Here is a 26,110-nt window from a genome sequence, read left to right as displayed (position 1 = left end):
ATCACTGAAGAGTGCTCCATCAACGTAGAATGTAATGACTGCAGTTTTGTCTAAGCCATAAGTATAAGATAACTTTATACCCCCCAATACATTTATTTTCCAAGAGACTATGAAAACAGTTGTTGTTTGATATGAATGCCCTGGTTTCTTAAGTTAAGCCCATTGCTATTTGGTTAGTAGATTGTCACTAGTGTGCCTAAATAGGAATGCAGAGCTTTAGTAAACGTTTAGTGAACGTAGTTCAGCTTCAGCATAAAAAGGATATCAGACCACAAATAACTAATGCAAGCTGCTTCCTTCTCCATCTGCCACAGGTATCTTTTCCACAGGGCACTAGATCTTAAGTTATGCATTTCATCGAATGCATTTTTGTGGCAACCCTACCATGACAGCTAAGGGGCCCATCGAAGAGTAAGGTCACAGAAGAATTAAATGAAAACTATACCCCCAAACAATGTAGGTCTCTATAAAAATGTATTGCATAAACAAGCTCATATGTAAACTCTGCTTCATCTAAATAAACCATTTTGATAACATATACTTTTTTAGTAGTATGTGCTATTGGGTAATCCTAAATAGAAAATTGCCATTTTAAGAACTAAGGGCCACCTCCTGGGATCATTGGATTCACAGTGCACACAAACAAGCCAAGGCACACGTACATGCTAGGCCCCATCAGCCAATTAATGGACAGAGTTCTGCCTTTTTCTCCCACACTGCTTCCTGTTACAGTTAGAGCTGTTGGTTCAGTATTCGTTCTGGGGGTATAGTTTTCCTTTAATAAGTTTCCAGTGGCCCATGATTTTGGGCCAGGAAGGCAAACTCAGTTCTCTGCATCTTCCAAATTACATGGGAACAAACATGTTGCCAAATGACGCCTATATTTGGACAGTCAAGAAGGGGCCAGTTATAACAGATTTAATTCTACTACTACTATCACTGGTAGACCCAGGACAAAACACCACTGAAATTAACTGGCAATATATTCCACCCCCCCTTAAACACTGGCTGCATATGATACAATTTTTATTTACCATGCAGAAGGGTTATTTCCCATACAATTGCCATTACTTGTTCGTAACTAATAAAATGGTATTTGGAATTTTTTTTCCCCTAAGTGCCGAAGAAGGTTTCAAAGAAATAAAAGTAATCTTCAAATAACATAATAAGGTCAAACTTCTGCTCCGAATGAAAGTCTATATATCAGATCACTCAGGTGTTTGTCTAAGAAGACCTCTTTTCTTATACTGTAAATCAAGGTCCTTATAGAGCTGCCAACCACTGACAGATTAGAAACAAAACTGCGTCTTATCACATCTCCAAGGCAAGGCCTGCCAGGAAAAAAGGAGAATGCCAAAAGCTTTCAGAAACTGTTCATGTCATAGCTGTCATTTTTGTTCCATGTTGGAATGGCATAACATTGTATCTTTTAATAGCAGGTTTTCTATAAATTTCTCTTCTGGGGGTATGGAAACAGTTATGGAAAAAGAACTGCATTATGACGACATCTAGACAGCCATAAGCTGTCCATGCCTAATATAGACTACAATATTCTAAGACAAACTGTAATTACTTTTTTATTTTTCTTTTGTATTTACTCAATCTAGCAGGCAGGCAGTCTTTTAAATGGCAGACTATGGGGCAGATTTGCTAAAACTCCATAATTTCTATTTTTTTTATTTTCAAATTCGATTACATTTGTTTTCCAGAATGTATAATATTTATTATAAAACGTCTCAAGGAAAAGTTTCTGTGAGAAAAGTTGTAAAAAACTTGACTTTTTTTAATTGTTGGCCCAAAAATCCCAACTTTATTGATTTTTTTTCTGCAACAATTTAAAAAAGTATAGTTTTAGGACAAAACCCAGCAAAATCTGTAAAGTTCTGAGAAAAAGAAAGAACTTTAAATAAAGGGAAGGGACCTTTGCCATTGACTTCTACATGAACTCAGCAAGTTTAATCTGGCAAATTGTCGAATTCTGATTTTTACCCATTTAGACGCATAGTAAATCTCAGAAAAGTCGAAGCGTTTTTTTTTCTCTGTGACTTATTTGAAAAAAATCTGAATTTAGTTTAAAATAAAAAATCGATGGTTAGTAAAAGAGCCCCTAGGAGAAGACTATTATAGAAAGAAATGAAGAAATACAAATCTACCCTAAAAGTTACTGTTATTGACAATAGAGAAGGAAAATAATTTAAAAAAAAATTGCACACACTCTGTAAAGTGAACTTCCCCTTAAAAAAAAGCTTTATCGATTAAAAATGTTAACTTTTAATTTTCTCTGCAATTATTTAAAAAAAAAAAAAGTTTACCTTTATCACCAAGTGTTCGAAAGAAACGTGATGTGCCTTTCCAAACAGGTGGTGTGTCGAGCAGCATCTGGTTTTGTTCCTAAAACAAATGTACATATTACAATCTGTCCTTTCTCAAACTCAGACAAACTCACATTCCAAAATCTACTACGGGAATAGCATCTGTTACCCACAATGCTTGGGATCTGGTGTTTTCTAGCCTTATGGCTACTAGAAGTACATATCTGAACAGCAAAATGACAGATTTTATAGCCATTGATATGGATTTATGCTATGTTAGCTACCTTCAGCTAAACAGGTAATGTATTACAGTCTGACAACAAGAGAACATGCAAGGGACTGTGGGAACTACAGTCTTGACTGGAAGATCTGACTACTGCTACATGGCTTTGATGGAACCAGCAGTGCAGACAAATACTGAATTCAGTAGCAGTTACACTTACAAATAACTTTAATATTGTTGAACAATTTTTATTAATATATTGGAAAACTGTGTAGAATTACATTCGTTCTCATGCAAAATGTTATATGTGACCAGTAAATGCTTTCTGCTGACTGGTTGCTATAGGCTACTGAGCAGACTTGGGGGCACATTTACTAATCCATGAACGTCCGAAAAGCGTCTGAATGCGTTTTTTCGTAATGATCGGTATTTTGTCGCGACTTTTTCGTAGCCATTACGACTTGCTCGTAAATTGTCGCAACTTTTTCGTAGCCATTACTACTTGCTCGTAAATTGTAGCAACTTTTTTCGTAGCCGCCGTGCCGAGTACGAAAGTTTCGGATTCATTCAAGCTTCAGTATCGTGACTTTCCTTGGGCCAGGTTGGAGCTGCAGAGTGCCATTGAGTCCTATGGGAGGCTTCCAAAATCATGCAAAGGTTTGCCCGCCGTTTACGAGCGCTCAATACGAAAAAGTCGCGACAATTAAACGAGCAAGTCGTAATGGCTATGAAAAAGTTGTGACAATTTACGAGCAAGTCGTAATGGCTACGAAAAAGTCGCAACAATTTACGAGCAAATTGTAATGGCTACGAAAAAGTCGCGACAATTTATGAAAAATCACAAAATGTTTGTTTCCAATCCGATTTTTTCCCATTCGGGATTCGGATTCGTGGATTAGTAAATCAGCCCCTTAGTGACTTTTATTACATAACCCCATTTACCCACTAGGCCAGGTCAGCGGTTATTAGGCTTGCTTACTACATATCACTTGGCCTTTCCCAGTTTGTTACCAGCAGCAGCCTAAGGATTAGGATTGCTCAATTCTGGGTTCTGTTCCTGCTCAGTACCTGTTCTGCCCTGCTCTTCTTCATCCTCTCCATCCCCACTCATGTCAATTTCTAGTTTTTCACCCTTTTTTGGCTCCATTCACAATATACTATAACCAGTAGTTGCCTGCAGGACTCATCACCCATAGAAATCCCTTACAGTTATTAAACTAAATTTGTACAGTGTATAAAGTATCTGCAGGGTGAAATTATACAAAAATAAAGGCAAATTTATCCTAGACCCATTAAACCAATAAGCATTAACTATTGTAATGCAGTTAAAATAATAATAGCCTGGGCTGCTGCTGGGTAGTCCAGTCAGGGACCAAGTGGCAGAGGGGTGTCCCAAAAGACAGAAGGTACTATTTGTAGGTTGCAAATGGAGGTGTGGCTTGCAGGCAGTGGGATTGTGGGCATCTAGGGGAGTGGTCAGGCATGACCATGCTTGTGCAGGGCATTTGTTTTTCATTGAAGTCACTTTCTGTTTATTGGCAGTGTTCAATTAATAGCCCACCCAGGTGAAAAATTATTGCAAATCTGAACCTGAAAAAGCCTAAATACCATTTGCAATGGCATATATCAATGTAATGTGCCTGTGCACCAGTCCCTTTCCTATTAGCAGTGGAGGGAACAGGCTCTGTTCTTAAGTGTGTCCATTAGTGTATCCCACAATTTGGCCTGCGGGTGGCATGCCACCCCTAAAAATCTTGTCACTATAAGCCTGAGTCTTTACGGCTTTCCCAAGCCTGTGTATTTATTAGCTTATATATAAATAAACATAAATAAAGTTATATTAACTGAACATACTGCACTTTGTATGGTTTTACACTTTGGATATGACCTGTAGATTGCTGTGACTTGCCCTGGACTTCTATGACAATAACAATTAGTTATGCATTTTACAGCCAAGAAAGTATTTAAGGAATTACCACTTTTATCATATTTGATATGTCAATATGTGAAAATGGCTTTGAATTTTTTGAGCAAACACCATTCTGTTGTGTGGGTGCTGAGCACTATCACCTGTCCGAATCCTGACTCCCTGATGTGTATCACATGAAGGCGGAGTGGTCTGGGACAGTTACTTTTCATGCTGGAATGAATCAGGCCTGTATCTCACTTTCCCCCAATATCAGACACTTATGTCTTAAAATCCGACAAGGCAAGAGGTTTTACATCACATATATATTTGCTGTTTAAGGGAACTTCCCACCCTGCTTTTTGTTTCTGTGTTGTTAATATCAGGAACAGTAAATTGCCATGAAGTTCCAGATGGTGCAATGATATGGAGGAGATACAGGTTCCGGGTATACATACCACAGTGCTGCTATACTTCTGGGTTAGTGCAGCAGACCTTTTTAAAGTTTTGGGAATCCACATTATTGTTTGTAAAAGAGAAATTTGAGAATTTGTAGACCATTTCTATAATAAAACATTGCTTAAATCCAGATTTTAGATCTTATTTTATTCCTTGTGACTCAAAGGGTGTAAGCTAAATATGTTTCTGTATTATAAAAGAGCAGTACAAATGGGTAGCTTTTTACTGTAAAACATGTGTCATTCTAAACATGGGAGGAGATTTTTGAAAATTGCCCCAGAGTTTACAACACATAGTGACTTCTCACAGCCTGAACAACTACAGCATTTCAGACCTTGTGTGATCGAGTTAACAAGGCTGTAAAACAACTATTGGAACACACTGTAAATACTAAACAAGCTTTTGTGGGAAAGTGCATTTTTGTCTAAATTGATGGCATTTCCTGAAAATACTGAATTTGCATACATACCAAAACATGGTATTTACTTTGTTTGTATGGCATGAGTAATCGCTAAAATCAAAAGGAAGGATGAACATTTTATATAGTGAATCTAAATCTAATCTTTAAGGGCCGAAGACGCCCTTACAATAGCTCTAAATTACAGGAATTACATTACATATAGGGAACATTTTAGGCAAATTAGGCATATTGGTGGCAAAAAAAAATGTTTTTTCAGTTTTTTAATTAGACGAGGTACGGTGATCAAAATTATGGAAAGACCCCTTATCTGGAAAACCCCAGGTTTCAAGCATTCGGGATAATATGCCATATCTGTATTTTTTCAGTCACCTAAGACAATATAACCGAGTTGCATGTGTATTTCTGTTACCATGCAGGAAATACTCACTGTTCTTGAAATTGATCTCCAGTGTTTTGCACCTAAAATACAAATATATATGAAAACACAAATGTTACAAAACACATAAGTACAAAAAATCAAAGTGAAAAAATATCCAAATCTGCTGCATGAGAAATGAATTTTGTAGGCGAGAAATGTACAACAAAAATTTTTCATTTGTTAAGAACAATTCACAGCAACATACATCATGACATTGAATCAAAATTGGATATGACCATCATAATTTCTTTTCATTTGTAGAAAGCAATACATGGTGTGGTTATAGAAATAGAATGTATGCACATACACGCAAGGTAAATGATGGACATACAATATGTTTCCTGGAATGGCCATGATAAAGAAGAAGCAGCCTTTGTTGCTTTCAGATGGAGCCATGGGCCCTGTATTTATTTATTTCTGATCAGCAAAACATCACTGTACTCATGCTTCACTGAAAAGCTTCATAAAAAATATGCAGGAAAGGCCAATTATCAGCTAGTACTTTGGTGATGACAATATCGGATTCCAGCAGGTAAACCTGATCCAAACTGAAGCTGCACAAAACACTTGTAATCCAAAATATGTTATTTTATTTTCCCTGACTTTTATTAATGACTGGATGCAATTATACAAGCACAGCATTGCTAAAGCAGAATCTGAAATGGTGGGGCTCACACAGTGTCCTCTAAACCTTATACAGCTATGGGATCTGTTATCCAGAAAGCTCTGAATTACAAGATGGTCATGTTCCATAGACTTCATTGTAAGCAAATAATTTTTCTCTGTAATAATAAAACAGTACCTTGTAACTGATCACATCTAAGATATAATGAATCCTTATTGGTGGCAAAACAAATCTTTTGGGTTTATTTAATATTTAAAAAATTTTTTATTAGACTTAGGGGCAGATCTATCAAAATTTGAGTTCTTGAAAAAAAAAATGCTGGCGAGAATTACATTGTTCCATTTATTTTTAATAAGTCTAAAAAACTTAAATGTTTTAATAACAGGGAAATTCTCATTGACTTTTATTGAACCTTGCCACTTTTTGAGTATTTTTAATAAATATGACTTTTAATGGTTTTTAAGAATATTCTCAAGAATATTCGTGTTCACATTTTTTGCTGCGCTTTTTTTCTCGAATTTTGAAAAAAAACGCAAGCTGAATTGTGGACCCCTTATTGTATAGTGACTTAGGGTGCAGAACCCACCTTTACCTTGTTCTTGTAAGGTTCTTTTAAAGGGTTGACCAATTACCTTGCAATACTGTTTGATATAGCAGTCATCAAGATATAAATTAAAGGAACTATGAAAGGTAGAAAGCAATGCATGTATTGGAGGCAGTTACAATGGTTTTGATAAAAAACATCACAACAAGAGATAATCTGTAATTTAATAACAATATGCTGCTGCCCTTTCATGTTTAAACAACAGTTTAACACAAATGAATTCCTCCTTCCACTGTGCTGGTGTCAGGTGAATGATAATAGTACAGTGCCCCTGTGTATGTAGCCTCTAAATACTGTTAATAAATGGAACTTACTTCTAGGTTCATCTGTGGTAACTGATCCTAAAAAATCTCTTGGAGTCATGTACAGCTGGCCCTCGTATTCTAACGATGCAAAGATACGAAAGCGCTGCTCTCTGGATGAGGCATACATGTCCAGATCCTCTAGCTCTGGTCTCATTGTGGCGCTCTGTAACACAGAAAAGATTTTATTTGACTTTAAACATTCAGACTCAGTTATAGTAAACTCCTCTATGATGATCCAATCATTTGTCACAAACATTATGTTCCAGCAGGTACCTGTGCAGACCCAGTGGGAAGGATCAGATTAACAGCCAAATAGTGGTCCTAGCCCAACTGTATATTCACATGTAGCAGACAGATATCTGGCCGGACCCCAGAAGGCCCCATTATATTTTGGCCCCATATATGGGCCATTAAGTCACTAACTTAGTTTGCACTGCTCAAAACCCTCTTACCCAACACACACAAACATAATGACTGTATGTTATAAAACAACTCTATCACGATTAGCACCTAACAATTACGCCAGCATACTCATTCCTACCTGAAACACAATGTACTGGTTCTTTGAATTGATAGTTAAACTCTTTATATTCCTGGTGATTGCTCTCTTTTGCTGGACACCAACTGCAAACATCTTTCTAAGCTTATTCTCTTTGTTAAAAGTGTCTGGATTCCATTCTTACTAGAAAACTTTTTCTGTGCCTTGCTTTGCGCTTGGTTTAAAAAGAAGCATACACAGTAGTTCAAAGATTTCCTAATTGCTGCCTTTCATTCAATGGCTTGAAAATCAATTAGGGTACAAACCAAACTAAGTGATTTATTTGTAAGGTGAATACGGTAAGAATGACAGCTTATCCGTTTGCTTAGCTTTGTTGCTTGGATAGCTTCACTTTGCAAATGCTACCAAAAGTCCATTATATGATAACAGATCCTGTGAGAGGAGCAGGGGACTTGGCAAAGTTATAAATGGTTGTTATCATTCCGATCAATCTATAGTGATCACTGGAATTTATAAATTCAAACATCAATTCAAATGGATCAATCTCATTCAATCAGAGTTAATGTTTGCATTAATGTATTGCAATGACCTCTTTCCAGGGTGATTGCCTGGATTCATACACTTTATATAAATCACTACGTAAAAAATGTGTTCCACAATTGAACTTAATGCCATGAATAATGCCCTTGTGCATCACACCTACTCTCATTATGTGGTCAGTTCAGTGTTCCCTTTACTTTTTGCAACTATACTGCTTGATGGTTGGCTACCTGAACTATACATAACCTAGGGGAATGTATGTGCTGCCCAATGTCCCACACTTACCTTACAAGCGCAGGTTGTGTGTTTTTGCACACAATTGCCAACTGGTACAAACCTTTAAAACTAACATCTGAACAGTGTTGCACTTCCCATACATGGGGGATCTTTATTCTACATCATCTGGTTCATACTGATGTTGACATATTTTGAAAGTTCCCAAATACGCTGGTTTTATAAGCACAGTCAGTTTTTTTTATCATATATTCCGGAATGATTATTAAATAAGTAACCAAGAACATCTAAGAGGCACCTAGCTGTATATAATAGCCAAAGGGAAGATTGCTAATATTATTTTACTATATTTAGTATGCAATAGCATAAAAATGCTTTTATGGCTTAAAATGACTGAATAAATCCCGGGTGTCCTGATTTTTTTGGCCTGAATAATCTCAATTAAAATCACAAATGTCTTGTCATTTATTAAAAGATCTGAATTGAAAAAGCAGGAATAAATGAAATTGCAGAACGAAAACAAAAACCCAATAATTTCAACCACAAATTAAATAAAGATTGTTACAATTTGCCTAGGACAGCTCCTATTGACTTCTACGTGACCTCAACAACTTTTAGATGGTGAAGTTCTGTATTAGTGGTTTTCGTTGGTTTTACACTAAATAAATCACTTAAAATGTGTTTTTGTTCATGTAAAAATCATTTTACAACATTCATAAATTTGCAGCTATAGACAGAACCAGACAATGTACATATCATAAAGATGAATTCTCTGCTCAAATCTCAAATGTTTTATTTACAAAAACAGGGCAAATTAGCTAAAAACTTGAATCCAATTTTTGGATACAGCCAATATCCAAGTTACCAAACCTAATTCCAATCCTAATTTGCATATTTACATTACAAATTTAACAAATTACAAATACAAATGTTGTGGTCACGTGCTAATAACATATTTGGATCAATTATTTTTCGATCCTACGTGGTATTGTTTGGTGAGCGTATTTACACTATGCGCCTCCCCTCCATTCTTAAACTATTTGTTTGTGGGAAATGATCAATATATTAGGAGTGTCACTTATACCCTTTAATTTTCACATGGAAATGCCAATGGTACAACTTCTGGCACTTTGAGCACTGGATATTTAAGTCTTCCAAAAAATATGCGCCACCATTTCCCAAATGCCGCCCACTGACTTGCATGTAGATGGCCTCAGGTGATAATTGACAGAAAAAGTGACAGTATTGCCAGGAAAAGTGTGTTGATGTGTTTCCAGGCAACTATGACCTGAGACTTACAGGTGAATTACATGTAAATGTATGGAAATGGTATCTGGCATACTGGCAGCATGTTTTTGGGCTACTTAAAAAAGTAGTTCTCAGACATCCAAGTGTCATTACCAGAAAAGGAAATTTCACTAACCTGTGATAATTAATGTCAGTACTGAATGTGGTAATTCATTTAACTAAAAAAAAGAAGGTTATGTTCTCTAAAATAACAGATCATGGTTTCAATCTAGTGTCAGCTCCTTGAATAACCTAGTCAATAATGAACTATTATATAAAGGGAATATAATATAATCAAGGTTTGCAGAATATGATAGAAATTAAAAAGGAAGATGTTTTTGGAAAAAAAATCTAAATTTTAATGTCCAATGATAATTTTGTTAAAGCTGTTGAAATGCTATTGGAAGTATAAATAAGAATGTTTTTCACTAAAACAGTCAAAGAGGAATCTTGGACATACTACTACTATACCGCTAAACAATCATACACGATTACACCATTGCTTTCAGTCTCATTAATGTGTGAGTTAAATGGAACTTTAGATTTAAGGATAATTTTCAGCACAATTTTCTGCTTGTGTTGATACCCACTTTACCAGCGAATGTTTCATGCCTTCTTTCTCATATCATCTAAAAAATATCAGTTTCAGACAAAGTAAATGTATTGTCAGACACATAAATTATACCCCAGTCTTCGGGAATAACTCCATTATGCGATGCAGCGCATATCTATCAAAAGTGACTCCTTCAGTATAATGAGAAGGGACACCACAACTCCCAGTTTTAGCTCTAATGCTGAAATTCACACGCCAGAAGTTACTTTTGGTAGAAAAACCTGTGCGTCATTTTACGTTCTGAGATGCAAAGCAAACACAATGGGGCATATCAATCTACCTGATGCTAGGCCTTCAATGGTTATGTTACTTCATTATCCTATAGGTAAGAGGAGAAAAGGTTCACTGCCAAGGCATTGTCTCACATTACATCCAGGTCAGTAATTCAAAAGTTTCACTCAGCGGGCAAAATATTTGGTTTTCCCATACAGACAAGATTAAATGCCAGATAAGGGATTCACTGCCTGACAGGGGATACCAGTGACTACAAGCTGATAATATCTGAACAGGTAAACTGAAACAAATATATCAATTATCTATCCCGTGAACAATACACTGGCTTTCAGCATCACCTAGGTAAGGTGGGAAAGTTGAGAGGTCAAACTCCCTACCTAGACTTTAATACATGCATGTATCTTTCCCTTGCTATATTCATTTGTAGACACTGTAATTACAGAAGTACAAAATATGGTAATAATGCAAACGGCGCAGCTATGAATCTCTGTGGTTGCGCTACTTGAATATATGGTCAGGGAACTCCTTGGTGGTTATATCCTTATATTTTACAACAGGGGGTACATTATTCACTTTATAAACACTGTCATCATTTGAAATAAATGGGTGACAAAAACACAAAACAGGCCCAGCAAAGTTTTGAGCAGATATAACCTGCATTCTGGTTGTGAAGAATGGTTGCAGAGTGGCCGCCATTAATATGTCTCTCATCCAAATGGCATACATGAATTATTTGGAACATGAATACATTCAATATATTGTGAATGTGGCTGGTGAACACATATTAAACAAAAGCCACACCTGTCAAGGAATAGTAGTTCTAATACTTCTAAGTGATTTAATCATCCAGCTATGGGGCTGGAACTAGGGGTAGGCAGGGTAGGCACCTGCCTAGGAGGCAATCACTGGGGGGCGCACTTCTCAGGAAAAAAGAAATTGTGTTTTTTCTTGTCCTTTAATAATATCATTAAAAACAGGGCTGCCCTGCTGGCTCCTACTCCCTTGGTGCGTGCGCATGTTTATTTGCACTCCCCTACCCCCCTGCTAGCTTGTACAGTCATTAAAGCAATATAAAATTTGAAATAGCAAAATCTGAGCCCGATGATAGACTAGAGGACACATGCGCTGTGCATACCGATGCAACATCATTCAAATGGCTGGAGGCGGGATAAGCACTGGTGTGGCTTGCATTGCAGGTTTAGGGGGCAAGGAGAGGCCTGGGTAATTATATGGCTGCACTGCCTGATGCTGGCACAGGTTTGAAGGGGGGCAGTGGCGGCCTGGTTAGTTATGTGGCTGCACTGTCTGATGCTGGCACAGGTTCAGGGGTTTCTTTATTTGCACTTTGTTTTAATATTGTTTCACTGAAAAATAAACATTTTGGTTTTTCTGAATATTTGACATTTTTTAGTGTACCTTACTTTCTTTTTTGTATGTTTGTATATTTATATTTACATAAATTACAAGCTATGTTTATTAATGTGCTGCAAGATTTCTTTATTAAAAACTGAAATAGTAAAATGGTAAGGTGGGAAATGGTAATGTGGGACTATGGAGGGGTGCAGATTGAAGCACTGGCCTAGGGTGCCAAAATACCTTGGCCCAGCCCTGTCCAGTTCTGACTTCACTGGGTGGTTTGTGCAATACAAATTGTGGGGTGTGCTCCTACTTTACCAATATCAGTTGATATGCACATCCATCAACTACTCATTTGAATGCAATTCTGCACAGAGGTTAGAGTCTGGAAGTTGTTGTAGGTATGAGGCATGTATACATTTTGTGTCCTGGCCTCTCAAAGTTATTGTGCCAGCCAGCAACTACAGTGGGACTGCTCTAGGAAGCGTGATAAGTATTGAGCCACCAATCCATCAATTCAGTAAATGCTTTAGCATTTGATTTTGGTAAGATCACAACAGCCATTGAAATCAAAGGTTTTTTAAACTGTCCTTTGGCCTCTTCAGTAGTGCACATTTGTAGGACATCCACACAGCACCAACATCCGTGTTTTCAATCCACTTGTGTTGCTGTGTGGGTATCCAGAAAACAGCAACTGTTGACTAGCCCTGAGGTCAGGATTAAGAAGCCATAAGTAAAAGCATTTTTTGTTATGAGGTCATAGAATTTGTGGTTCTCAAAGCTCTCCTGTCCTCTTCAAGACGTCATGTATCCTGGTTCCTGGATCAAACATATGGATCAAACAGAGTAATGTTTAGACACTTATGGACTGTCTGGTGGAGAAGCCTGAGGACAGGTTAGAGAACGTTATAACTGACATTTGTATTGCGCCACCTGACAGCCACTTGTCTCTAACATTTATCTCCATGCCGAGGCCTCTCTTTCTTAAAAAAAAAATAATTGGGCTTGGTAGCCCTCCATCCTGCAAGATCTAACTGGATGTCTTTGGTGTGGTGCATGCGCATCACGGAGCCCAGGCAGGCAGTAGGGGCTAATGCATATGCACCAAGAACAGAGAGGAATAAAATATTAGAAGAATATGGTGAATATCAGATGCATACTAAAATAGGCTAAATCATGGCCTGACCAAGAGTTCTAATCCTCAAACTGTATTTCTTTTCACACACACACACAAACACTGCAGCTTAATTTACTGCAGGGAACATCATAAGTCAATTCACAACCTAAATCCATTACTGTTTTTCAAGGTATTAAACACTTAACAATATAGTAACTTGTCCAGAAATAGCCCCAGTTGGCAATGCAACTAACACCTACTCTGAAGCAGCTGCTAATCACACTTGATGCTGGATTGAAGCTTCCAATAATGCTGGGTACACAGCCCATCATGCTGGCAAGAATTTCAAACCATTAACTCCGCACTCAATTGATGAGTCAGTAACATATCAATATGAATTTATGTTGAATTAAGATGTCATGTGCTATGAATTATAGCTACCAGTATGTTTGGTAAATCAGCTGAAATTATAAACAATGCCTTTCCTGTAATAAAGAGCCTTATATTCCAAGTCAGTTGGATAAAAAATACATTATTGTAAAGTACGAATTGTGGGATTAGAACGACAATTACTTCCTACTTTGCAGGCAGTAGAATACTTAGGTAGAATTAGTTTAAAGTTACTGTATCCATCTTAACTTGGCATTCTGGCTAACCTTGAACAGTAGAAGCTTTCTTCTCTCATCAGCCAAGCGTTTGTGCTTAGGCTGTTTTCCCCGTCCTGCTGCGTTTCAGAGATTTCCATGTAACGCAAAGTATTAATTGCCATAGTGCTCTTAAAGAAAAGCAGTTGCTGCTTAGTGATACTTTATACAGGAACATTGTTTTAACTTTGTGCGACGAGAAGCAGATATAAAGATTTATGTGTATAAGTGATTTAAAGATAAAAGCAAAATATATCATACAATGTAAGCAACATCAACTGAGTAGGTCATATCTGCTTGTCTGGCGAGGACACCAAATGAGCAGGATTTTGCTAGATTTGGTGCCCTAGGCGGTGGAAAAAATACCACTGGTCTGTTTGTTTGGTCCCTGCGTCAACTGCTGGATCATACGAGGGACCTAAAAAATGATCAAATAATTGATGTTAAACCTTATAAACACATACAATGTTCCTGTTCTACCTGTATTTTACTGGCCAACTGACTCTATTCGCCTTAGAGATGCAAAATTTCTTATACCCTTCATGGTGCTTTTGGCCATCTTCAAAGATGGTTACACTAAAACATTATGAAACTTTCAAACTTTTCCTGCTCTGTTAGGGCATATGTGAACTGATGATCAGCAGAATCTGCATGATAAAATTTATGATGATGATAATAAATAAAAGTTTAAGGGCACACAAAAAAAGACATCTCAGGAGACCACTTTTCTACCACTTTCTAACAATAAAGCTGGCCATACACGCACCGATAATATTGTATGAAACCTCGTTTCGTACGATATTCGGTGCGTGTATGACAAGTTGGCGAGTCGACCGATATCACAGGAGGCTGCTGATATTGGTCGACTCGCGGATCGGCCAGGTTAAAAGATTTTGATCGGGTGCCATAGAAGGCACCTGAGCAAAATCTGCCGTCAGGGCTGAATCAACAGAAGGAGGTAGAATTCCTATTGTTTCTACCTCCTTATCTGCCGTTTCAGCCCTGAAGGTTAGTGGTGGATTTAACGATCTTTCGTGTGACCAGAACGATCGCAAATCGCCACGTGTGTGGCTACCTTTAGGAATACTATCATCCCAGTGTAAAATAAAAGATCTGAAGAAGATCTGTGGTTCTAAGTAATTCTGACAACTAAAACCTTTGAGCTGAAAAGCTGTATATCACTGTAATCTGTTCCTTCAAAAAGTAGGAATAAATACCATTTTTATATGCTGAATTCCAGCTGCAAAACAGTTCTTCTCTTTTTGCATCATCTGAAATTCTGGCAGGTGAGGAGGGACTAAAACATTGACGTTACAAATTGTAAAACTTCTCCACTGCTTACAGGTAGCATGCAGAAACTACGTAACCCACAATGTACTGCACTTGTACAGCACTGCGGAATATGTTGGCGCTTTATAAATAAATGTTAATAATAATAATTGCACTGTAATGTTGCTATTTTTATTGACATCACATGTGCAGGGAATTTGGGGATTTGGAAGATGCTGACTGAAGGAAGGCTGAGGACAGTTAACTACCATGTTAACTACCATGTTCCAAACCATATTATTATATTAACAATCATGAAAAGGCTGCATATTTTAATTGATGTATATTGCAAAGTTGTATGACATTATGTTTACTTTTCAAAAAGCTCAAGTAGTGTATGGATGGGGTCCCCCTAAGATTGTCCTGAGACATAGCCCTCCTGTAATTTGGAGCTTTCTGGATAACGGGTTTCCGAATAACAGATCCCATACCTGTATATGGAACAATTCCATTATGGTTTATTTATAAAGGGCTAAACATATCCACTTCCACTGTATACACAGGGCATATAACTAGCTTTTATTTGTAAATGAAACGGACTTGTTACTACTACCTGTAAGATTTCCATTTAGTGCATGCACAGTCAATTTTAGTTTGCATCTAATGGAACAATTGCCAAAGGAAAATAATGAATAAGTGCTTATATTGACGTAACATTAGCAAATGCAAAGACATTACAGCGGCCAAACGACAGAATGTTTGTTCTGACTGAATGCATGCTACTGACTGGTTTCTAGCTGCTTGTGTGATAAGTGATTCTGTAAAGACATCCCTGAATTATAGCAGCACGCTCTGATTTGGTGGGAAAAGTGTCCCAAAGTGCTCAAGGCAGAAAGCTTTGTGCGTGGGACAGTTTCACCAAATAGACTCCTTAGGGCATGCAAAGAGAAGGGACTTCTAAGCTGTCTGCCTTCCTAAGGTCAATACACAAAATGTAAACAATTATATGGATGGCTTATTCAAGTGACCCTTCACTGAAGTGGGCACTTACCTGCTTTCCGAAAAATACAACAACCGCTCTTTAATTGCATACACAACAAATTAATGTAAATATCAAAGAGTCCCTGAATAGCCCATAATACATGTCTGCTAATTAGATTAAGGCATTACTTGAATATTCACTCTACACTCCCACCCACTTAGGTTACGCACAACTATATAAAAGAGCTATCAGTAATGCAGGTCTAAATCCTGCTTTAAAGGGGTGGTTCATCTTTAAGTTGGACTTTAGTGTTATAGAATGGCCAGTTCTTTTTTAATTGGTCTTTGCAGATTTTTAATTGGTCTTTATTTTTATCATTTTTGAATTATTTGCAGCTTTCAACAACTATTGCTCTTTGAGGCTACAATGTCATGTCATCAAACTTTTTATTACTTATCTTTTTCATTCAGACCCACTCCTGTTCATAACCCATTTTTTTTATTCTAACCACTGCCTGGTTGCTAAGGTCATTTGGACCCTAGCAACCATACAGCTGCCAAAATTCCAAACTGGAGAGTTGCTAAATGTAAAGCTAAATAATTTAAAAACCACAAATAATAAAAAATGAAGACCAACTTCAGATTGTCTCAGAATAACACTCTCTTCAACATACTGAAAGTTAATTGAAACATCCCCTTTAAAGCATTCGCTGTGCTACAGTATTATAAAGCACTGAACTCTTTTTTTAGTGCGTAGGAGCTACAGTACTGTATTGCAGTACCTACCTACAAAGTAAGGTGGCCAGATCTCTTTTTAGTGGCTGCTAAATTGAAACTACCTGTTACAATAAACATTGCCTTCTGGTAAGGAAAATTATATAAAATCTATTAAACTACAGTTTATAGTTTTTGTGAACAAAACCCAAGATACCAAAAACTAAGATGGCTATATTGTGTGTAGAAAAAAGTAACATAGTCTGACCCTAGTAAAATCATCACTCTCAGAGGAGCAGGAAGCTGCCTCAGACCCCTATTGTAATCTATTGTAAAACACAGCAGGACATTATTCTGACAGATCATAAAGCTACTGACAACGACAGAGCAAGATAAAAACTGCTAATGGATTTCAAGTATCTATAGGGATCTAAAATTCTCAGGGACAAACGCAAAATAATAACAGCCAGTTCACAAATAGGTTACAAGGGGTCAACAACCACAAATCTCACGCTTGTATTCTGTTTTATTGTGTCTTTATCATGAATTTGTTCAGTCACAAAAGGGGAGGGGTAACAAATGATCATATTCCTCTCTCTGCTTTTAATACATATATATATATGGATAGATATCTGCACACACAGGGACTTAGTGTAAAAAGGAAAACATTTTTATTGCAAAAAATCCAATGTTTAAGCACTGACTGTGCTTTTCCTCAGGTTTTGTCCCTAAGTCAGTGCTGGAAATGTTGTTTTTTTTATTAAATAAACAATTGTTTTATTTTTAAGTTCCTGTGTGTGTGGTACATTTTCCTTATACATTTATTATACTTATATTTATTTATTTTTGACCTGCACCCAGGGCAGTAGCCCAGTGATCCTGCTAACAGTGGCAATAAGCACTATTATTTCTCATATATCCAGGAAACTTGCCTGGATATTTTTTGCTTATATAAGTATAATCTCCATAATATTACAGGTGTGGTACCTGTTATCCAGAATGCTCAGGACCTGGGATAAGGGATATTTCTGTAATTTGGATCCCCATCCTAAGGCCTCTGAAAGACAAACTTTGCCTCCAATTAGGATTAATTATATCTTACTTGGGATCAACTGCATGCTGCTGTTTTTGTATTACAGAGAAAAAGGAAATCAATTTTAAAAATTTGAATTATTTGATTAAAATGGAGTCTGTGGAAGATGGCCTTCCTGTAATTTGGAGCTTTCTGGATAATGGGTTTCTGGATAACGTATTCCATACCTGTACTTTAAAGTTCTATACTTAAGTCCAAATAAATAAGGACAACTGAAAGTTTGTCCTGGCTATTATATCCAAAAATAAAGTAAAAAAATGTAAAAAGGAAACATTCTTTTGTGATTTTTTATACCTGTAGTATAACTTGCAAAGTGACTGGAACCAGACTGTATTGTTTCCAATGTGTATTAAACTACTAATTGCCCGTTACTGCATATGGTTTGAATGCCTTGATTAGATTTACATGTATAATGTCCTTGCTACTGGGAGCCTCTGATGTACATAAGGGCAGATTTGCATTGAATAGTATAAGAGAACTTGGGGACTAACACCTTTGCAAGGCAAAACCCTACTGCTAGTAAGGCATACTGAAGGCTTTCTAATGGAATTGCTCACTGTTTACCTTTAGTTAAATGAGAGAAAATCTGATGATCTGCAGTGAGTGGATTTAATTGATTTTACTTTAGAACGATGGTACATCAGGTGTTGTGCAAGTGCACCTGCTTTACTTGCAGGTGGCATTTTAATACTGAATATGGCTGCAATGAGGACTGTGTCTATGTGCATAGATAAAATGTATCTGTTCATGGTATTTTGTTAACCCGTACGCCAAAAGTAAAAATGCCGCAAGTAATATGCAAATTTTTTTGTCGGAGGGTGGGGGTATGTAGAATCAGACAATTAGCGACATATGCCTGGGCATGTTAACTTACAGCAAAGCAGTGGAAAAGTACGGAGGGCAATATTATGTGTATCTTTACAACCAGCGGGTGCCTTTCTGGAATACATTATATGTGTATATTGATTTGCATGGAGCCACCTGAGGTGTTCAAAGGAAAGGGAATATAACTGTTTCTTGCTGCATGTACGTCAAGACTTGGATTCCAACCCCTATTTTCCAGCCAGCTTTTGGCCAAGGCACCCTTAATTCATACCAAGGTTACAAACATACAAAAACACTGCATTTAAGTGCTCCTTCCATATGCCACCTTCTTAAAATACATACCTGAGCATGCACCATGTAGAGGGTGGCCGATTAATCCAATAATTAAGACAATGAATGCTAAGTTATTGAGCAGTAATTTAGGAAGGCCCTAAAAAGTAAATCTTGACACCCATTTTCCTGTTGCAGATTCTATAATATTATAATATTGTGCCTCCTCGCACCTGCCCTTTATGAATACAGCACTGTCAAATGGCATGTCCATAGGGAAAGCCACAGAGGGGAGAGACCAGAGGAAATACAGTGTGCAGAAGTGGATAAAAATGGCTGATTGCATCCATTTTTTATTGCATTTTGTACCCTGCCTTCCTTGCTGTAAATGACCCTTAAAGGGGTTGTTTACCTTTAAATTACTTTTAGTATTATGACGACTGAGTGCCATTCTAAGACAATTTGCAATTGGTCTTCGTTTTATATAATTTACAGTTTGTGAATTATTTGGCTTTTTGTTCAGCAGCTCTCCCCAGGGTGGAATTTCAGCAGCTATCTAGGCAGTGGTTCGAAACAAAGACAGGAATATGAATAGAGGAGGGCCTAAATAGAAAGATAAGTTATACAAAGTAACTATATTGGTTAAATTGTAGCCTCAAAGAGCAATAGTTTTTTGTATGCTGGGGTCATGACCCCCATTTGAAAGATGGAATGGTTCATATAGGAAAGCAAGTAAATGAAAACATATAAAAAATGAAGACAAACTGAAAAGTTGCTAAGAATAGGTACCTTTCTGCTCACAAGCACAGTGCAACTACTACATGGCATCTTCTGTCCCTATATTTCGGAGTACCTTAGTAGTATTTTCATATTATACAAATCTCAGGATATTCTTGGACTTGCCAGCAGGTACGAAGTGGAAGCTTTCACTTGAATAAATACATTTGCAAATCAGTTGTAATTTCTTGTGATTTAAGTTTGCTTTGCTGCCATTGACAACAGTGAAATTGAATGATTTTAAAAAAGACACAAAAAACATTTTTCCACTATACTTCATTATTATTCTCGATCGTTTATCTTTCATTGCATGTTAAAGGCATTGTATGATTAAAATAGCAGTGAACCTATTAAAACGTGCATTGCTGTTATTTTTACTTTTGTTCCAAGTGGGGACGGAACCTAAACTTTTGCCACAGTACACTGGAAACACAAGAATTATTCATAAGATGGTACATGATCTCCCCCAATGGTTTAAAACCTGAGAAGGTTGGATATCTGATAACAGTGGCTCTTGTAATCCAAACAACTCAATTCTGAGTAAATTTTGTGTTTTCAGGGAAGCCCAGTGAGTTATATAACAGCTAGTCTTGTCACTGTATTCTATCAAACAGCTATCAAAGACTATGCATTTATAGAAAACTGTATTCTAAGTTAGAGATAAAAGATTGGAACATCCCAAAATAAAAATTGTCCTTTCTTTTGTTAAAGGAGAGTTACCATGTACTGATTGTGTCAATATTTTTTATTATATCAGGGAAATGTGGATCATTAACATCTGGGTTGGGACCCAAAAATGGGTTCCTAAATGATTTAGACTGTATTGTCATGATCCCTTAAATGTGACATTTTATCCTACATTACATAATAGTAATTATGGGGGCAATTAAAGAATTAAGGGCACAGTAAGGGGAAGTAAGCAAGCAAATGAGTAACAAGAGTGAAGGTAGCAACAGTAGCAGCAGTGCCGAAAGGGTTTACAGGGCAGCATCAGAGATGGGGCAACAGACCAAGTTGAACTGCCTTGGGCAGCAATGCTACATGGCCCAGCTCTGCCTTAGGGTTACATGTGTACCGGCTTTGGACACTGTCCATGAAAGTCATTGGCCCACTTTTCCTGGCATATTTGATCAAAGATGTTGGATAACAATTCTGCTCCTCAATTTTAATAAAGTCCAAGAAAGTTAAGATGAGGCCTTGACTGGGCCATTACAGGACACTCTCCTTTTTGCTCTAAACCATATAAGTATAACTTTAGCCTTGTGTTTGGGATCACAAGATAAACTTTCTCCCAAGATTCAGTTTTTTAGTAGGCTGAAACAGGTCCTTTTAAAGGAAAACTATACCACCAGAATGAATACCTAGCCAACAGATATACAGTATATATATCAGTAAACATTGCCATTTTACATCCTTTCCCTTGAGCCACTATTTAGTAATGGGCTGTGTGCCCCCTCAGAGATCACATGACCAGTGCCAGGCCAAGTTGACCGGGCATGCTAGGCAACCTGGTTGGCTTGGTCCGCCCCAACCAGCACCCCCCCCGAACCCTGTGTGTGAACATGCTCACGATGCGCACACACAGGGTGTCGGGGTTGCCAGGGCGTTGCAGTGGGGGAACGGGGTCCGGAACTAGAGGTAAGTAAAAGAAAAGGTACCAGCCTGGCGCCCCCCCATCGTTGCACCCTAGGCAGATGCCTCTTCTCCTACCCTTAGTTCCGGCCCTGCACATGACCAGAAATAATGCAGCTCTACCAGGAAGAAGTGTGGGAGCAAAAGACAGAACTCTGCCCTCTGCCTAGCATGTATGTGTGCCTTGGCTATAATCCCAGAAGGCAGCCCTTAAATCTTAAAATAGCAATTTTCTATTTAGGAGTACCCAATAGCACACATAATACTAAAAAATTATATTTTTATGAAGCAAGAGTTTTACATGCAATATGTTTTTATAGAGACCTATATTGTTTGGGGGTATAGTTTCCCTTTAAGAGATTGCGCAGCACAGCATAGACCATCTGCATATATGCCAATGACTGTGGGTAGGTGGCAAACAGGGGTATGGTAGGTCTGGCAGCACTAGATCTAAATACCTGTCCTACATACTGTAGAATATCTTTTATAGAGGCACCCAAATATAATAAACATGCCTAAAACGAACACAAATACATTTAATTACATTCTGTATAAACTTTCAAGTGGCAAAAATATTTCCTATCAATTATCAATGCATAAGAGAGCATTTTTAATAAAATGATGCAAGAATAAGGAGTATGTAGTTTATATATCACTACAGAGAAGAATACATGTATGTAACATTGATTTTCAGACACCCTGATTCAAAAAGCATACTGAAAATGTTCAGTATTGCAAATGCTAGGGAGAATGTCTTTCCATGTTTAACTTCAGACATTTATAGCATTCGTCCCTGTCTGTGGCACATTCTGGAGGGGAGGACCCAAGGGTTCAGTGACATAGGAAGATTTTACACCCTGTCAAATGTCACAGAGTCAGCAGCACAACTGCTCAAGCACTTTCCAACACTGATACGTCTTCTATTTGGGAAAGTGCAATCTCACCAAGAAAGACAATGGAGAGCAATAGAATCACCAATCCTTTTTACCTATAAAGCACTATCACAGTCCAAAATATATAATTTGCTATTTTAAAATATCATTTAACCAATCGTGTCTTAAGCTGGCCATACACGTGGCGATCTCACGATGTTTCGTACGACCGTCGGTCGCACGAAACATCGTCAGATCCGCCACACACCATTCAGGGCTGAATCGGCAGGTAAGGAGGTAGAAACAATAGGATTTCTACCTCCTTCTGCCGATTCAGCTCTGAAGGGAGAATTTTGGTCAGGCGCCTTCTATGGCGCCCGATCAAAATTTTCTAACTTGGCCGATCGGCGAGCCGACCGATTTCAGCAGCTTCCTGCGATATCGGTCGGCTCGCTGACATGCCATACACGCACCGATTATCGTACGAAACGAGGTTTCGTACGATAATATCGGTGCGTGTATGGCCACCTTTATGGTAAATTTAAGTAAATTTAAGTAAAACACTGAACACAGTCAGTACTGGGCAGCAAGCCAATAGCATATGTGTGTTTCTGTATAACTGCCAGCCTTTACAAGTAATATCCATTTACACTTTGCTGTTAGCAGGTAGGAATCGGTTTTCTGAAGTTGCCAAAGGTTCCTTGTGAGGCAACTTCAGGAGACCGAAGTGAAGCGTATACCATCCCACCGGTGATTTACATTCTTGCCAGAGACATGGCATGTCGGGAGATTAGTTGTCCGCAATAGTGAAGATTTATTACAGGCGACTAATCTCCCCTCTGCTAAAACACACATAGAGACAATTATCAGTAAATGATCAGCATTATCTATTTTTGTAGCCGTGACAAGTAGCTGCTACTAGTAGCTCCGTGTGTCTTAACTCTAACAAATAAAAGGGCCACAGAGTGCCACCCAGCATGCATAATATAACACACTGATATGATTATTAGAACATAAGGTTTTAAGATCCCTGTCCTGGAAACCAACTGTGCTTATTATTATGTGTTTATTATGGGGCAAAAACTCTAGCTTTGCCTGTCCTGGAATATAGTAAATTAGGAAGGTCCTTGTTCAGATGTACAGTAACTTCTTTTAGTATGTAGGGAAAAGGCACTAGTGCTTTAGCTCAGATATTATTTAACACCATGCAGTATTAACAGGCATCTAATGGTCTAAAAACATCTCCCTGAATTGGATACATGGGCTCAAGGCAAAAAAATCAAGACTTTTAAGACTGATTATTATTCTTTATTTATATAGCACCAACATATCTCACAGCACTTTATAGAGATAATACATCATTCCCATCAGTCCCTGTGTCAGGGAAGCTTACAGTCTAGGTCCATATATGAGTTTTTGAACAAGCAGAATATCCAAGGCTATTGTGATACTAATATCTACAGTTAGTATTACTGGTTGTATATATAGTTTATGTATGTGAGTGTATAGATTGGTTAGTATAGGTTGTGTGCTGGGTTTACTCGGATGGGTTGAACTTGATGGACAATGGTCTTTTTTCAACCCTATGTAACTATGTAACTATGTAACTATATTGCATTCACATGCACTACAGGCAATTATTATAGGTAGCCAGTTAACCTGCATGTATGTTTAGGGACTGTGTGAGGAAACCAGAATACACTGAGGAAGCGCACAAGCACAGAGAGAACACACAAACTCCTTACAGATGTACTGACTGGACCAAGGATCCCAGCACCGCAAGGCATGGGGTGGGGGTAAGTTTCAGCAATGCACAATACTTTTCTAACCGCTCACCCTCCCCTATTAACTTTTGGAACCAGCCTTTCAACTGGAAATATTAGTCCATGTATTACAGCACGCATATATGCAGTGTTGGACTGAGACCCCAGGGGCCCACCAGATAATCTTGGCCCACTTTCGAAACTATTATTCCTCTTCTCCTCCCTCAACCTCTTTAGTATCCAAGTCTCTTTTCTCTATCCTTCCATCTCTTTTTCCCACATAGTAATAGGGAAAGACCATGCAATTGGCCAAATAGTTAGAAGCAAGAGGGCCCACTGACTCCTGGGCCCACCGGGAGTTTTCCTGGTATCCTGGTGGGCCAGTCCGACACTGTATATATGTAAACTAGTCAGCTGTATAAAAGTCATTTTTTGTCTGGCAAGTCCTACCCTTTAAACTTTAATACACTGTCCTTTAATTGATACTATGCATTTACAGTAGTGACATGTGAGTCAGGAATTTCCTGCCCTACTTCTACAGTGCCCTGCAAAAGTATTCAGACTTTTTTTTATCAAATCTCTAAAGAACAAATTCTCCAGCACTGAAATTTTGAGATGAACTGTTTTTATTCGGGTTATTCATATGTTGTATATGTATCTTATTGTGATTAGTGCCGTGGCTGGGCCATTATAAGACATTCAGTAGGCCAATATAGGACATCCTCTTGAGCTACTCCAGTGTAACTTTGGCCTTGTGTTTGAGATCATTTCCAGCTGAAAGATGAACTTTCCCAGGATTCTGTTTTTTAACAGCATGGAAACAGGTTCTACATTTTCTTGTATTTTTAACAAGTCCTTTAATGAGAAGCCAAGCACCACAGCATGATTTTTACCAAGAGGCTAAGACTCACTTTCGAATTTCTTTGTCTTTCTTCTAAGGTTAAAATAAATGCTACAGGGATCACCTTTGAATGGTGATGGGGGATTTGGTAAATTGGGAATGTTGGAGGGAAGCAAATAATTCTTCTTTCTTAACAAATGGAATTCTGAGAAGGACATTGGCTTTTTCTGTTTCCATGTATACCTCAGGGGTGCCCAAATTGTAGATAGTGATCTTTGCCCACATACAACACCAAAAGATCACCCTCCTGGGTACAAAAGCTATTACTTATATTTGGAAAGCCATGATTTGGGGTATTGTTATTCTTAATACAACACTGTTTTGCAACAAAGTTAAGATGGCCACACACACCTATAATATATGTGCCCTATGCTTTCTAGTATGTATGGTGGGCTTACAACACTGACAAATATATGTATCTTCCTTGTTAATCTGCCAATGTTCCATATCTGCCAGTGAATGGTGCATAAGCAGATTCAGAAGACATGCCAGTGGTGAAAACCCCAATACATTTAAATTTCGGCCTGGAAATGTAAACTTGAGTGTTTCCAGGTCAAAATCTGCCCCATGTATGCACACTGACAGGTAGATGCCATAGGGGGATTCAGAGCAAGTGGCTGTTTTCTCCACATGTGACAGTAGACTTTCCTCTATATTTGACCCTGGAATTGCCACCCTTTGGTAAATATACCCGTTATAGTGGTGTTTGTCTTAGAGATTGTCAGCCACTGCAGCAACAATAGCTAAATATAACTTTACCTGACTAGTAAACCCTTTTTCCAACACACCCATTCATTATTTGTAATTATTGCCCATATTTTGGGCAGCACCACACCCCATGGCAGTTACTTTCTAGCTCTTTTTAATCCATTTTCTCCAAATCCTGCAATGTATTTAAATTCATGTATTTCCAGTTTACAGAAGCTCTACAATGAACATCTATAGTAATTCTCAATACCCTGTTGGAAAGTCCCAAAGAGATAGCCAAGGAGGACACTAAGGGGCTGATTTACTAACCCACAAATTCGAATCCGAATTGGAAAAATTCCGATTGGAAAACGAACATTTTGCGACTTTTTCGTATTTTTTGCGATTTTTTCGGCGCCTTTACGACTTTTCGGAAATTATCGCGACTTTTTCGTTACCAATACGATTTGCGCGAAAAAACGTGAGTTTTTCGTAGCCATTCCGAAAGTTGCGATTTTTTCGTAGCGTT

The 26,110-nt window shown here is 37.8% G+C and overlaps 1 protein-coding gene across 5 annotated transcripts in view; it reads right to left on the bottom strand.

Annotated features, from left to right (window-relative positions):
* Nucleotides 1-26,110, bottom strand: part of micu3 (mitochondrial calcium uptake family member 3) — a 77,944-nt gene that overhangs the window by 49,285 nt on the left and 2,549 nt on the right. For all 5 annotated transcript variants that reach the window (XM_004911193.4, XM_031895418.1, XM_031895417.1 and 2 more), the window contains exons 2-4: nt 7,283-7,436; nt 5,749-5,780; nt 2,313-2,391 (exon numbers count right to left, since the gene is read on the bottom strand). In XM_004911193.4, coding sequence (XP_004911250.2) covers nt 2,313-2,391; nt 5,749-5,780; nt 7,283-7,436 — 265 coding nt within the window. The remainder of the gene's footprint in view (nt 1-2,312; nt 2,392-5,748; nt 5,781-7,282; nt 7,437-26,110) is intronic.

The sequence above is a fragment of the Xenopus tropicalis genome, chromosome 1 (assembly GCF_000004195.4).
Source record: "Xenopus tropicalis strain Nigerian chromosome 1, UCB_Xtro_10.0, whole genome shotgun sequence".
NCBI classification, from domain to species: domain Eukaryota; kingdom Metazoa; phylum Chordata; class Amphibia; order Anura; family Pipidae; genus Xenopus; species Xenopus tropicalis.
The sequence above is the reverse complement of the archived record's forward strand: the minus strand, read 5'-3'. Positions and strand labels throughout refer to the sequence as shown.